The sequence below is a fragment of the Erythrolamprus reginae genome, chromosome 8 (assembly GCF_031021105.1).
Source record: "Erythrolamprus reginae isolate rEryReg1 chromosome 8, rEryReg1.hap1, whole genome shotgun sequence".
NCBI lineage: Eukaryota > Metazoa > Chordata > Lepidosauria > Squamata > Dipsadidae > Erythrolamprus > Erythrolamprus reginae.
Genome location: NC_091957.1, coordinates 3,769,386 through 3,785,057, shown reverse-complemented (window position 1 = coordinate 3,785,057; position 15,672 = coordinate 3,769,386). Strand labels below are relative to the sequence as shown.

At 46.4% G+C, this 15,672-nt stretch overlaps 1 protein-coding gene across 2 annotated transcripts in view; it reads left to right on the top strand.

Moving 5' to 3' along the window:
- Nucleotides 1-15,428, top strand: part of LRSAM1 (leucine rich repeat and sterile alpha motif containing 1) — a 45,371-nt gene extending 29,943 nt beyond the window's left edge. The window contains exons 19-26 of one of the 2 annotated variants that reach the window (XM_070758521.1): nt 1,587-1,661; nt 3,283-3,363; nt 6,373-6,468; nt 7,618-7,716; nt 9,520-9,651; nt 11,176-11,257; nt 12,260-12,375; nt 12,503-15,428. In XM_070758521.1, the coding sequence (XP_070614622.1) occupies nt 1,587-1,661; nt 3,283-3,363; nt 6,373-6,468; nt 7,618-7,716; nt 9,520-9,651; nt 11,176-11,257; nt 12,260-12,375; nt 12,503-12,628 (807 nt within the window). In that variant the 3' untranslated portion in view covers nt 12,629-15,428. The remainder of the gene's footprint in view (nt 1-1,586; nt 1,662-3,282; nt 3,364-6,372; nt 6,469-7,617; nt 7,717-9,519; nt 9,652-11,175; nt 11,258-12,259; nt 12,376-12,502) is intronic. The other variant, XM_070758523.1, reaches the window with a different exon arrangement.
- Nucleotides 15,429-15,672: the final 244 nt, after the last annotated feature.

Sequence of the window (15,672 nt, the reverse complement as noted above, 5' to 3'; positions counted from 1 at the left end):
GTTAAAAATTCCCTATTAAAACAGTCATACAGCCCAAACACACCATGCATAAAGGTCAAGGCAGCTAAGGATATATCAATTCCTCCATGCCTGGCGACATAGATAAGTTTTCAAAAGTTTGCGAAAGGCAAGGAGGGTGGGGGCAGTCCTAATCTCCGGGGGGGGGGCTGATTCCAGAGGGCCGGGGCCGCCATAGAGAAGGCTCTTCCCCTGGGTCCCGCCAGACAGCATTATTTCGTCGACGGGACCTGGAGAAGGCCAACTCTGTGGGACCAAGTGTTGACTTCTCTAGATCCGGTTCACCTGCCTAAGAGATTGGCAGACCGATGTTCTTGAGATGCCTAGGACTACAATTCCTATCAGCACAGCCAATGATGATAGGGACTGTGGTCAAAAGTTTAGAAAGCTAGACATTTTTTTCTAGTGGACTACAGCATCCATCATGAGCAAAATGCTAGTCGCTCTTCAGGCGTTCCCAGTGGTGTGTAGAAGTTCCCATTCATCTTTTAAATGGTCTTAATGGGAATTTATTTAAACCACCAGCTCCATTGAAGCTACACATTAAGAGCCAGAACTAAGCAAACTAGGTTTGGGGTGGTGTTGTCATAGCATCGTCTTTCAATCAAGCTTCAAAAGTCAAGAGATCCGATGAGATTCTGTTAGATCCACTTAGAAACGGTTCAGAAACATCTTTTCAAAGGCTCACAATGCAAAGTCTAGAGATGTGAGATGTCACCAAAAAAACAAAAAAAGTCTCAAAAACAATTTATTCCTGGCCAAAGAGGGAAGAAACATCACATTTTGCTTCTCCGTGCCTTTTTTCAACTCCTGGACCTTGGTCTCATCCCAAAAAGCAATTGTTCTGCTCTCCTGGGTTTCACAACAACACTCCAAGCTACTGGAGGTGTTGTCACATTGACCTTTGTGGGGATTCACGGGGACTTAACACACTTGGGTTCCTTCTTGCAAAGGTCTTGCCCTTTGGGAATGTTCTAATAGTGTTCTGCATTTTTTTAATCAGTGCAATTGCAATTCTTAGCTTTTTCAAATCTATCCTATCTCTCTCTCTCTGTCTCTCTCTCTCTCTCTCTCTCTCTCTCTCTCTCACTATCTATCTATCTATCATCTATCTTATCTATCTATCTATCTATCATCTATCTTATATATCTATCTATCTATCTATCATCTCTCTATATATATCTTTCTCTCTACCTATCTATCTATCTATCTATCTATCTATCTATCTATCTATCTAATCTCTCTCTCTCTCTATCATCTATCTTATCTATCTGCCTGTCTGCCTGCCTGCCTATCTATTTTCTATCTATCATCTATCTGTCTATCTATCACATCCTCCCATCCAACCACCTATCTATCTCAATGGCTAGATCGTCCTTGCTTGCAGAGAATTCCATCTCGGGGAGTTTAGTGGGGACGTTCCTGACTTCATGGTGGGGAAAGACTATTAGGAGGGAAGGTAGAGAGACTGTTGGGAGGGAGGGCTCTAATGCCGTGATGGATAAGCTGATGGCCTCAGGTACATTAACAGCACTTCAGGGGCTCACTCCATCCCCCCCATTTCTTAGAGTGAGATGCAGAAGGCAGCCTTCGAAGCCCTCCAGGTGAAGCGAGACCTCATGCATTGCCAGATCAGAAACCAGGTGAGTGCGACGTTTTAAGACTTGGGGAGGGATACAGGGGGACGAGGGAGACAGCCATCCCTCACCCCTTCTGCGACAAACGGAACTTCCTCCCTTCTCAAATCCGGCCCGGGTACCAAAATCCTTGGGAGTGTCCTCGCGGCCGGGACGAGTCGCATTTCCACCGGGCCAACGGCTCCATGAAAACCCTCCCCTCCATTGGTTCTGTTTCCATGCCTTTTGCCATCGTTCGTTTCTGTTGCTTTGTCCGAAGTGCATTTTGGTCCACATCGGTGCTTACGAATGCAGAATCCACTGGCGAAGCGGGGAAACGGGTTTCTGGTAGAGTTTGCCATTTCTCCAACCCCAGTTTCCCCCTCCGACTGCACCTTTCATCTCTTTTGGTCTCTAGCGGGTCACCCCAGGCCTTTAGTTTACTAACCGGTGGTGGTCAATGGCATTGGCGGGCTGTCCTGGTCTCTGGTGGGCTTCTCCACGGTGCTGCAAGCTCTGATCACTCAGACCCATCCCCTTGAGTTCTTCCCCAAAAAAAGGAGGCTTCAGAGCTTTTGAACGTCACGTCTTCAAAAAACAAGTAGGACGACCAGGGCTTGTCGCTTCCATTCGACGCCAATCCAGGCGCTTGAGGGTTTGCGTGGAGTCCTTCACGGGCAGTGTCTCGCATCTAAGAAGGAATTTTATATTTTATCCACCATGGTATTCTGCCTAGGGCAAGAAGGTCCCTAGTCTGTACCAGGGGTCGGCAACCCCATAAGTCAGATCCTATAAAAGGCATTTGCTCCAAAAATAACTAAACGAGGTGGGTAGGTCACCTTTGCCCCAGAGATGCTGTTATTTATTTAGTTATTTAGTTATTTATTTAGTTAGTTAGTTAGTTAGTTAGTTAGTTAGTTAGTTGTTAGATTTGTATGCCGCCCCTCTCCGTAGACTCGGGGCGGCTCACAACAGAATAAAACAGTTCATAACAAATCTAATAGTTTACAATTTAAAATATTTAAAAAACCCCATTATTAAGCAGACATACGTACAAACATACCATACATAAATTGTATAGGCCCGGGGGAGATATCTCAGTTCCCCCATGCCTGACGGCAAAGGTGGGTTTTGAGGAGTTTAGGAAAGGCGAGGAGGGTGGGGGTAGTTCTAATCTCTGGGGGGAGCTGGTTCCACAGAGTCTGGGCCACCACAGAGAAGGCTCTTCCCCTGGGGCCCGCCAACCGAAATTGTTTAGTTGACGGGACCCGGAGAAGGCCCACTCTGTGAGACCTAATCGGTCGCTGGGATTCGTGCAGGAGAAGGCAGTCCCTGAGATAATCTGGTCTGATGCCATGTTATAGACCTCTCGTTTTTACTCGTTCCAGGCAGTGGAAGTTACGTTGGTGAGGTTTGCAAAGTCAGTCGCGGGGCTGGTGCATCCCCTGGCCGGTGTTGCGAGGAACTCCCGAGTAGTTTACTCATCCCTGTTTTTTGTTTTAGGCTGAAGGGAGGTGTACAGCCTCTCCCCGTCAACGCCCTCTAGTACTTTGTGAGGTGTAGCCTCCCAAAAGGCTGTTGCGATTAGGGGAAGGGGGGGACACCACCTACACAACGACCCACTTCCCGTGTTTCGTCTTCTCCCTAGATTAAGTTAATAGAGAGAGAGTTACTGCAGCTCACACAGTTGGAGTTAAAGAGGCAGCAGCTGGACACAGAGGCTTTGCAGGTATGTCGACCCCGATCCCACCCACCCCTTGTGAGACCATCATCCCCTCCCGCTTGGCCTCCTCCTCCTCTTCCTCCTCCTCCTCCTCTCTGGCCTCTGGTTTAACCCGTTGTAGAAGGAGGGCTCAGGGAAGAGTTTTCCAGGTTTATCTACTGGCACCGTCTCCTTTTTCACCTCGATGACCTCTCCCGCAAACTCTGCCAGGGTTCCGTGATCGGTCAAGGTGGAGATTTTGGAGGGGTGGTGCAGGAGGGCTTAGCAAAAAGTAGTTCTGCTCCGACATTTATTAATTTATTAGTTATTCATTGGACTTTTATGCTGCCCCCCCCTTCCAAGGACTCGGGACAGCTTACAACATATAAAATAACAATATACACTGCTAAAAAAATAAATAAAGGGAACAAATAACCCATCCCAGATCTGAATGAGTGAAATATTCTCATTCAATACTTTGTTCCGTACAAAGTTGAATGTGCACAACAGCAGGTGGAATTGATTGTCCACCAGTGTTGCTTCCCAAGTGGACAGTTTGATTCCACAGAAGTTTGACTGACTTGGAGTTATATTGTGTTCTTTGAGTGTTCCCTTTATTTTTTTGAGCAGCGTATAACATCCTGAATCCAATCAATAATTAATCATCTAAAAACCCGAAGGACCATTAAAACACTCATACCCATTCAATCCACTAACTCGGGTAACTTTCGTTGGTCAGGGGGCAGAAGTTTAATAAGCCTGGCGACATAGATGAGTCTTCAGAATCTTACGAAAGTCGAGGAGGGTGGGGGCAGTACGAATCTCTGGGGCCCCCACAGAGAAGGCCCTGTCTAGTTGACGCGACCTGGAGAAGGCCGACTCTTTGGGAACTAACCTGTCGCTGGGATTCATGCGGCAGAAGGCGGTCCCGCAGGTATTCTGTCCCGATGCCATGTAGGGCTTTATAGGTCATAACCAACACTTTGAATTGCGTCCGGAAACCAATTGGGAGCCAATGCAGTCTGCAGAATGCTGGAGAGATGTGGGCATGTCTGAGCAATTCCGCACAATTTGCAGTTCTGCACAATTTGCAGTTTCCAAACGCTCTTCAAAGGTAGCCCCATATAGAGAGGTAGCCCCACTCCCCATGAATTGGAGGGTGTAAGTCGTAAGCGCCATTGGTGGCGCAGTGGTTAGAATGCAGTACTGCAGGCTGATTCTGCCGACTTTCACCCAGTTCGATGCTCGAGTTTGATTCAGCAGTAGGGTCTTGTCAGAAACCAGGCTAGGATGCTAAAGTCGGGAATCTTTGCGGTGGTGGTGAGGGCAGGAACGAAGGTGGAAAAGGGGTTACAGGCAGTCCTCCACTTTCGACCGCAACGGAACCCCAAATTTCCGTTGCTAAGTGGAAACAATTTAAGCGACTTTCGGCCTCACTATTTACAGGCTTTCTTCCTCGCTTGTTAGAAGTGAATCTCTGCAATCGCTAAGCTCGGAACACGGTCGTTAAGCAAATCTGGCTGTCCCCCCCGAGGCAGAAGGTCGCAAAAAGGGGATCACACCCCACCCCCCGGCCGGCATAAATAGGAACCAGTTGCTGAGCATCTAAATTTTGAACCACATGACCACTGAGACAGTCATTGGGTGAAAGTCGATTTTTGCACTGCTATTGTAACTTCAAACAGTCGCTAAACGAATCGTCATAAGTCAAGGACTGCCTGTAGAAGCTAGCATTTCACCTTTATTTAATTTTAAACTTTGATTTCTTGCCAGTTTTGCTTCAATGTGCTTATTCCACCCACCTACCTTTTTTACCAACCGAACATCCATTCCATTCCTCTCCAGCTGCATGGATTCTTTTTTGGGCAACGAAACCAGGGTTGTGTGTGATTCCCCCTCCCTCTCCAAAAAAACACCCCCCAGCTGTTTTTATTTGATTGGGGATTTTATTTTTTGGTTTTTTTTAAACAAAAAGGATCCGTTTTTCTATTCTTTACGGATATAAAACGCCTCCTGTAAAAATTCTCTTTAAATCAGAACCAGCAAAAGGGAGCTTGCTTTAAGTAGCGAACGAAACGGCGCAATAAAGATCAAAAGATTTTATTTTATTTTTTTAAGTTTTGTTTCTTATACAGGTAAAAAAAATAAAGGGAACACTCGAAGAACCCATCCCAGATCTGAATGAATGAAATATTCTCACTGAATGTTCTGTACAAAGTTGAATGTGCACAACAGCCGGTGGAATTGATGGTCAATCAGTGTTGCTTCCTAAGTGGACAGTTTGATTTCACAGAAGTTTGATTGACTTGGAGTTATATTGTGTTGTTTAAGTGTTCCCTTTATTTATTTTTTTGAGCACTATAGCATGCAAACGGGCTTCCCCGCGAACCTTGGGGAGAAGGGTGGGTTTGAGTGGGACTCTATTACAGATTTTATTGATTGATTGATTGATTAGATTTCTATGTCGCCCTTCTCAGGCGACTCAGGGCAGCGTACATTATAAACGCAACAATATGTAAAGAAATCTAAATTACTATAAAAGAATTACCGGTATACACTGCTCAAAAAAATAAAGAGAACACTCAAAGAACACATCCTAGATCAGAATGAATGAAATATTCTCACTGAATACTTTGTTCTGTACGCACAACAGCAAGTGAAATTGACGGTCAATCCGTGTTGCTTCCCAAGTGGACAGTTTGATTTCACAGAAGTTTGATTGACTTGGAGTTATACGGTGTTGTTTAAGTGTTCCTTTTAATTTTTTTGAGCAGTGTACATCCTGCTGGTTGGAATTTTGAAAACAACTTTTCCTGCCGTGTTTTGTGACGTGGAATTGCCGCAGTTCACTTAGTGACCTACCCGTTAAGTGAACCTGGCTCCCCACCCCCTCTACCCCATCGACTTGGTCTGGGTCGCGAAACCCCAAGAAAACTCTGCCTTTTTTTTTTAAGAGGATGGAGTCTCGGGATGATTGACAAGTCAGGGGAGGAAATTTGGTCTCCCTTCTTAAACGCACCCGTATTGTGTTTGCAGGAGGCAATCGGAGAGCAGCGACAAACGCTCAGTAACCTGCTGCAGCAGCTGCTGAAGGAGAAGAAGGAGCGAGAAGAGGAGCTGCAAGCCATCTTGGTAAAGGGTCTGGGGGCAGCTGTCCTGCAGTCCCTGTTTTTTGGAGTATTGCTCAAGACGCATCTTTTCCCCCTCTCTAAAAGAGGCTGAAGATTTGGGTGCGTCTTATATTCCGAATGTAGATTTTTCCCGAAGTTTTTTTCCCCAGCCCTAATGAGGTGTTAATGATCTTCTCGGCTTGCAGGCTTTTTCATTGCTACTCCCCCCAAAGAAGGTTTTTATTTATTTGTTTTATTTATTATTATTATTTTTTTTTCCTGCCCTAAGACTTTGCAGGCTTTTTTTCATTGCTATTCCCTCCGAAAAAGTTTTTTTCCCAGTGATAAAATGATGTGCTGAAGGACACAGACCAAGGACACTAGTGGACACTATATTCTTCTTCCTCTTTCTTCTTCTTTGTCTTCTTCTTCTTCCTCCTCCTCTTCTCCTTCTTCCTCTTCTCCTTCTCCTTCTTCCTCTTCTTCTTCTTTCTCTTCTTCTTCTTCTACCTCTTCTTCCTTTTCCTCTTCCTCTTCTTCCTCCTCCTCCTCCTCCTCCTCTCCTCTCCTTTTCTTCTTCCTTCTCCTTCTTCTCCTCCTCTTCTTCTTCTTCTCCTCCTCTTCTTCTTCTTCTTCTACCTCTTCTTCCTTTTCCTCTTCCTCTTCTTCCTCTTCCTCCTTCTCTCCTCTCCTTTTCTTCTTCCTTCTCCTCCTCCTCCTTTTCTTCTTCTTCGTCTTCTTCTACCTCTTCTTCCTCCTTTTCCTCTTCCTCTTCTTCCTCCTCCTCCTTCTCTCCTCTCCTTTTCTTCTTCCTTCTTCTCCTCCTCCTCCTCCTTTTCTACTACTTCTTCTTCTCCTCCTCCTCCTCCTCTTCTTTGTCTTCTTCCCATCCTCCTCCTCTTTCTTTTCCTCTCTGCAAACCCCACTTCCATTTAACACTGATGCTGTTAGCTACTTTGGGTAATGAAACACCTGCAAGAAAGCAACCAAGCTCAGAGAACCCCAAGAACCTGTGGAGAACAGCTGCTCAGGGGTCAACCTTATCAGGATAGATGTTTGTTTAGGATCTCCTGGGAAACTTAGAAGAATCTCCCCACTTCCCCCCAGGTTCTCAGGCCTGATAGCTAAGGCTCCCTCATCTCTTTATGTCCTTTCTTTCTTTTTCTTCCAGAAAGAACTAGAGGCCAAGAGCGAGACGAAGCAGGAGAACTACTGGTTGATCCAGTACCAGCGGCTGCTCAATCAGAAACCTCTCTCTCTCCGGTTGCAGGTGATTGGCCGAGAGGAAGAGAAAAATCTCATTCCCCCCCCCCTCCCCAATTAGATTTGCAGATTAAAAAAACATCACAGATCAATACCCATTTCCTTACATTTCTTACATTTCAATATTTCGTTATAACTATATATTTTTTAAATTTATTTTTATTTATTTATTTATTGGATTTGTATGCCGCCCCTCTCCGCAGACTCGGGGCGGCTAACAACAGCAATAAAAACAGCATATAAACAATCCAATATTAAAACAGTTAAAAACCCTTATTATAAAACCAAACATACATACAGACATACCATGCATAAAATTGTAAAGGCCTCAGGGGAAAGAATATCTCAGTTCCCCCATGCCTGGTGGCAGAGGTGGGTTTTAAGAAGCTTACGAAAGGCAAGGAGAGTGGGGGCAATTCTAATCTCTGGGGGGAGTTGGTTCCAGAGGGCCGGGGCCGCCACAGAAAAGGCTCTTCCCCTGGGTCCCGCCAAGCGACATTGTTTAGTTGACGGGACCCGGAGAAGACCCACTCTGTGGGACCTAACTGGTCGCTGGGATTCATGCAGCAGAAATATGTACTGTATTTCTCAATTTTTGTCTGCCCTTGCACATTTTACCCCAACGCCTAGTTTCCATTCTCTGTCCATTTGTACCAGTTATTACAAATCTTTTAATATTCAGAATTGCTTTTTCCCTTAATTTCCAGTCACTCTATCCATTTCTGCACATTTTTTAGATTTTTGTCTATGGTTTTATTTTCTGGCAGAATCCTTTTGTTTTTCTGGAACTGACCGTATGATATTCTTGCCGCTGCTGTTATATGTGTCCTTAGGTACTATATTCTTTTGGGATATTTTTTTTCCTGATTCCTATTATTATTATTATTATATTATTATTCATTATTAGATTTGTATGCCGCCCCTTTCCGTAGACTCGGATACATTCTGGGGTGAATTCTGTTTCTTCCTTTGTTATCTCAGATAGCCACTTGTGAATTGCTTTCTAGAATCCTTTAGCTTTGGGACACACCCAAGTGAAAAAAGGTGCCTAAGTCTTTGTTACGTGTCCAACACTTTGCATTCAAATTTGGATAGATTTTGGCCAATCTGGATGGTGCTAAGTACCATCTATATAACCTCCTGTAATAGTTTTCTTTGAATGCGGCTGGTTTCGTTTATTTTACAATTTGCGTTCCAGGATTTCTCCTAGTCAGCCATTTATTTATTTATTCAATTCGACAGCTTACAACAATATAAAAGATAGATTACAATAGTAAAGGAAGTCAATTATTAAATTTTAAAACAATAAAAACCCACGAAGCAAGCAATCCAATCAACACACATAGACAACACTCTCAAACACAATTGTTCTGTTCATGGAGAATGTTCCTTGGTGTCCCGGGCACTGGCTTGCCTCAATTCCCTCCAAACCGAAGCAGGCCAATCTGTTCTTTCTTTTTCTTTCTTTCTTTCTTTCTTTCTTTCTTTCTTTCTTTCTTTCTTTCCTTCTGTCTTCCTTCCATCCATCCTTCCTTTCCTTCTTTCTTTCTTTCTTTTTCCCTTCCTTCCTTCCTTCCTTGTCTTCCTTCCATCCTTCCTTCCTTCCATCTTCCTTCCATCCATCCATCCTTTCTTTCTTTCTCCCTTCCTTCCTTCCATCCTTCCTTTCTCCCTTCCTTCCTTCCGTCTTCCTTCCATCCTTCCTTTCTTTCTTTCTCCCTTCCATCCTTCCTTCTCCCTTCCTTCCTTCCTTTCTTTCTCCCTTCCTTCCTTCCTTCATTCATTCCTTCTCTCTCTTTCTCCCCGGCAGGAAGATGGTCTGGAGAGGCAGCTGGTGAAACTCTTGACGGATCTCTCGGCTGAGCACTACCTACCCATCTTCGCCCATCATCGGGTATCGCTCAAAATGCTCAGCAACATGGTCCCCGGAGACCTAGCCGAGGTCAGTAACGAGGGCCATTTTGAACACCCTAAATTCCCTTGTCTAGGGAAATTCTCAGCCACCCATCCAGGTTATGGTTGCCCCAAAGGTGCTTTTTTCAAAAGGCAACTGGACTTTCTTTTTGGTTTTTCTTTGAGGACGTTTAGCTTCCTGCCCGATTAGCTTCTTCCCCTCTGGCCCAGCTAAATGTCTGCAGAGCTTCTCATTTATCCAGGTGCCCCAAAGAAGAGAGAGTCAAGCTAAACTCCAAAGCACCTGAGGGTAGAACTAGAAGCAATGAGTGGAAACTAAACAAGGAGAGAAGCAACTTAGAACTAAGGAGGAATTTCCTGAAAGTGAGAACAATTAATCAGTGGAACAGAAGTTGCCTCCAGAAGTTGTGAATGCCCCAACACTGGAAGTTTTAAAAGCAGATACTGGATAACCATCTGTATGAAGCAGTGTAGGGTTTCCTGCCTGTTCTGCCGCCGTGTTTCAACCGCCCGTAATTACAGGGTAATTAGTCCAGGAAGACACACACCACACGATAAAAGGAAAACCCAAATGTTTTTATAAGCAGAAAAACAGAAACAGCTCCCTTTTTAAATGTCAAAGGGAATTTCTGGTACACACAAGGCAGAGGTTAAATGCAGTCCAATTGCTCACCCAATAACTGGGAAATTGCGTCCAATTCTAAAGTCCAGAGAGTCCACTCACAATCTTGAACAGCACAAAAACCATGATCTTGACGAAACAATGAATCAGATAAACTGCCATGAGGCTAAAACACCAGGCTGCTCTTTTATCTGTAGCACTAATTACAGCAACCCCACCCAACCACAGGTGGCCTCATTTTCTCTTGTAATAATCCTTCAGTTGTTGTCTCCTATGCTTCACTCTACGCATGCGTGGATGTGTCATTCATTCTTGTTCAGAATCCAGGGATGATAGGGATGATTGATCTCCTCCTGGGCTGTCTGCCAAACTCCCCTCTTCTCTGTCACTCACCCTTCCTTGGTCAGAGGAGGCTTCGTCGGCAGATTCCATCAGGAGCAAAACAGACCTGCGGCATGTGGATGTTTCCCCTACATCCACCTCCACATTCTTTGGGGCAGGAGTTGGGCCAGAGCTAACCACAACACTGCCTAAGCAGGGGGATGGACTAGAAGACCTCCAAGGTCCCTTCCAACTCTGTTATTATTATGATTGTCCCAAAGGTGCTGTCAGGCCAAAGCCAGAATGCTTGGAGGTTTTGGCCTGCCCCATCATGCTATGTTCTTTTGGAATGTTTCTTGCTGTGGGAACTTGATTTGTGTGTGTGTGTGTGTGGCTCCATGCCATGACACATTCCTTTTAGGTTCTCAAGGTCAGCCTTTGTTCAGCATCTGGCCGGAAGCTGCTGGGAGTTGCAGGATTACACCGGCAGAAGATTAGCCGTTCACAAATGAAACTCTTGCAAAATTCCTCCGAATTGGGCCAGAAGACCTCCAAGGTTCCTTCCAGCTCTATGGTTTTACGTTCCAACCCCTCTTCCTTTCTTTACAGATCGGAATAATTGAATCTGGCTTGCAGCACACCATCATCCGAAAAGCTCGGGAGATACAAGCCGTTGCAGAAACAATACCAGGTTAAACCCCTCTTATTTTCCCCCCGAATGTCCCCCTCCGTCCCTAGAGCTGGGAGTGGGGGATGAGGGCTCCTTTGGGGGGGAATCTCCCTATTCCAGGAGGTTTTCTTCGCTCTTGACTCTACGTGTGGGGACTTTGAACCATGGGTCCAACTGCAGGCTATTCCAGCTGACTGCTAGCTGCAGTTCGGCAGTTTGAATCTCACCAGGTTCAAGGTTGACTCAACCTTCCATCCTTCCAAGGTGGATAAAATGAGGACCCAGATTGTTGGGGGCAAGAGGATGACTCTGTAGACTGCTTAGAGAGGGCTGTAGAAGCACTAGGAAGCGGTGTATAAGTCTAAGGGCCATTGCTCTTCTTTCCTTCTTCTTTCCTTCCTCCCTCCCTCCCCTTCCCCTTCCTTCCCTCCCTCCGCCTTCCATCTTTCCGAGGTCAATAAAACAAGGACCCAGATTGTTGGGGGCAAGAGGATGACTCTGTAGACCGCTTACAGAGGGCTGTAGAAGCACTATGAAGCGGTGTGTAAGTCTAAGGGCCATTGCTCTTCCTTCCTTCCTTCCTTCCTTCCTTCCATCCATCCTCCCTCCCTCCCTCCGCCTTCCATCTTTCTGAAGTCAGTAAAACGAGGAGCCAGATTATTAGGGGGGCAATAAGCTGACCTGTAAACTGCTTGGAGAGGGTTGTAAAAACACTATGAAGTGGTATAGAAGTGCTATTGCTAGTGCTATTTGGGAAAGCGGCAAGCCATCTCAGGATATCCAGCACTAAATGGCAGAGAAAACGTGGTTAGGACGCAGAGAGGAGACCACCCAGCGATTTTAGAATCGTAGCGTAGATGGGAGGATACGCTCTTCCATCAGGGCACCAAGCTTTGAGTTTAACAAGAGGATCAACTTGCTTTGGAACGTGCAAACGAAATTCCTTGAGGGTCTCCTCCCAATCCCACCATCTAGCCCCTTCCCATCTTCCTCACTCTCTGCCTCCCTTCCATCTGGTTGCAGAACTGGGGCCACCTTCCGCTCCCGAGTTGAGAGAAGAGTCCCCCAACCGTGAAGTCCCATCGGCTCCACCAGGTGGAGATCACCACTGCGAGTGTGTTGTCTGTATGGAGCTAGAGGTAGGACTTCCGGGGGCGTCTTTGTGGGTGGAGGATTACTATGGAATAGTCCCGTCCTCTTGCGTGCGCGCATGCGCATACACGCATCCCCTAACTCCGCCCTTCTGCGTCTTCTCCATCCCCGCAGGCCCAAGTCGTCTTTCTGAACTGCGGTCACGTCTGCTGCTGCCCGAGCTGCTCCGAAGCCTTGCACACCTGTCCGCTCTGCCGTCAAGACATCGTCCAACGGATCCGACTGTTCCATAGCGGCTAGCCTACTCTGAGGATGGAAAAGGGAAGGGGGTGTCCCCCCCAAACTTGAAAGATAAACCTAGCTGGGGGAGGAGGGTAGTGGTAGGGAGAAAACCCACTTCGAATTTCATCCTTCCTCCCTTCGTTTTTTTGCACATCTTGTTTCGTCGTCGCTGCGCGCTTTGGAATGCCTTGTCCCGTGTTTCCGAGCACTCAACTCCGGTAATCGTGCATGCCGGACGAAGGGGCAGGAAGGGAGTGCGTGGCACGCCACTTTGCACTAAATAACCTACGCTGGCGTTGTTGGGGTGGAGGGTTTTTTTTTCCGCTCGCTGTTGTCTGTTGTCTAGGAGGAGGGTGATTAGTTGGAAACATCAGCTGGGAAATAACGTTTTGGATGCCCCCAAAAAGTCTGTTGTATTTTTCCCCCAAAGAGGTTTGCTTCCTTGAAAACATTTTATTATTAACTATATTAATTGGATTTCCATGCAAATTATATTAATTGGATTTGCGACATATAAAAGGAACAATGATACACAATAGTTAAATCTAATAAATTAAACTGAGTAAGCTAATCTAAAAAAGACCCCGGTTTTGCTTTTAAGATTAACCGAATTCTCCGGTTTCTTGGATGAGAAACAAAATGTTTTCAAGGGGAAAAAAAAATATGAAAACAACCCCAAATCAAAAGTCCGGTCGGCGCCCTTGGGACAAGCCATGGCTTTGGACGACGGAAGCAACTGGTAGAGACTTGGCCTTTCACCCCATGAAGGAATTTTAAGGCAGGGATGGTGAACAGAATTATTCTGACAACAAAGAGAACAAAAAGCTGCTTTTATGTAGGGAATCTCGGCCTGGATCGCTCTCAAGCTGCTAGTCCTCACTAAGATTATCCGAGCTTTCCTGCATGGGGTTGCCTCTATCTTCCTGTTCGCGTTTGGGAATTGAAAAGAGCCGCGCTTATCGAAATATTGGAGGGTAAGGGAAAAATTTCTTCTCTGCTCTTCCCCCCAAGTGCCAGCCAAAGAGGGCAGCCTGGGATGACCACTCCCCTAGAGGAAAGTTGAACCCAGGGTGGCACGAACATAGGTCAGGTTACTGGGAAGGTGGTGCGCAAGTGGGCGACAGTTCCGCTGGGCAAGCATGCAGTTAATAAATTAATTAGTAAGTGGACTCGAACCGCCAGAAAATGGGCAGAGATCTGGGCAGGAACAGCCCCCCCAAGGTCAGGATCCCACGAGGATTGGAAGCTTCATTCTCTACCTGCCGCCTCCTGAAATATCTGCACTTTTCTTTGGGTTGAACCACTTGCCTTCGTTCGGGGATTGCTTGGAAGAGCCTTTGGCGTGGGGACGGGGGGGTGAAAAGTTCCCTGCCCACCTCTCCCCCATCTTTCTGGGGGCTGCCCATAGTTGGGAGGAGAGTCCAGAGAAGGACCGTCCTGGGTTGGATCTGCTGCCTTGGACCTTTAGCCATGAGGATGATGGGAGTTTGAGGGGTGGTGGTCTTCGTTTCCTCAGCTGGAAAGGGGGCGGAGAGTAATTTCCCGTCGAGCAGGGATGCCCAACTTTGGTCAACTTGGGGAATGCTTGGGAGTTGGTCAATGTTGGTCAACTTGGAATTCTTGGGTTGGTCAACTTTGGTCAAACTTGGAGAATTCTTGGGAGTTGGTCAACATTGGTCAACTTGGGGAATTCTTGGGTTGGTCAAGGTTGGTCAACTTTGGTCAAACCTGGGGAATTCTTGGGAGTTGGTCAACATTGGTCAAACTTGGGGAATTCATGGGAGTTGGTCAACGTTTGTCAACTTGGAATTCTTGGGAGTTGGTCAACATTGGTCAACTTTGGTGAAACTTGGGGAATTCTTGGGAGTTGGTCAACATTGGTCAAACTTGGGGAATTCTTGGGTTGGTCAACTTTGGTCAAACTTGGGGAATTCTTGGGAGTTGGTCAACGTTGGTCAACTTGGAATTCTTGGGAGTTGAAGTCCACAAAAGTCTCAGGAGATGCCAAGTTTGGAGACCCCTGGTTTGGAGGGTGGAAGAGGACTGGGAAACTCTCACCTTAGCCCTCATTATTCGATGGCGAACCTATGGCACAGGTGGCATGCAAGCCTTTGAGATCCAGTGCACATGTGAGTGCCGTCTAATTGATTTTCGGTTCGCGTGGAGGCTCCTGGAGGGCATTTTTGGCCTCTGGAGAGCCTCCAGGAGGCCGGGGGGAAACCATTTTTGTCCTGCCCAGGTTCCCAGAAAATCTCTGGAGACTGAGGAGGGTGAAAAATGGGCCTACCTGAAGGTTGGGAAATGGGGGGATTGTGCGCGCACGTGGGACAGCATGAGGAGAATTGCAATGAATTACGGGTGTGCGCATGATTTTGGAAGCTATTAAAAGAATGGCAGAGCGGCATCTGAAGTCATGAGTATAAAAGAACACAGCTTGTGTGTACACACAAACTCTGTTGGGACTCTTATCCCCAAGCCAAGACCACACATGGGTCTTGACTGCCAAGGCTGACCAGTTCTGATGATCGTCTCATCCGTGTTCCCATGGACAACTTCTGGCCTTTGAAATTCCAGACAGAACATGGAAAATCCAAGGAAACCGGTTCCGGAGTGCCTGAACAGTGTGAAAAGCCGCAAAAGAGGAGAGCATCATCAGAACCCATCACCCAGTTGGAATTCTGTCCAAACAATCCTTAAGAAACGCCCGCCGTGACTTCCCGCGCATGTTTGTCTGGTGCTTACATCGGTCTATGTGCAATGTAATGTTTGCTGTGTACCTCATTCAGCCAAAGAAATAAAAAAAATTCCAGAGCTTCAACCTGTGAGGTCTTTCAGTATCGTCGGGGTGATACCGAGATCGAACTGTCGACAGTTGGCAGAATTAGCCTGCAATACTGCATTCTAACTGGGGTGGCGCAGTGGTTAAAGTGCAGCACTGCAGGCTACTTTAGCTAACTGCTAGCTGTAGTTCAGCGGTTCAAATTTCACCATCGGCTCAAGGTTGACTCAGCCTTCCCTCCTTCCGAGGTGGGTCAAATGAGGACCCAGATTATTGGGGGCAA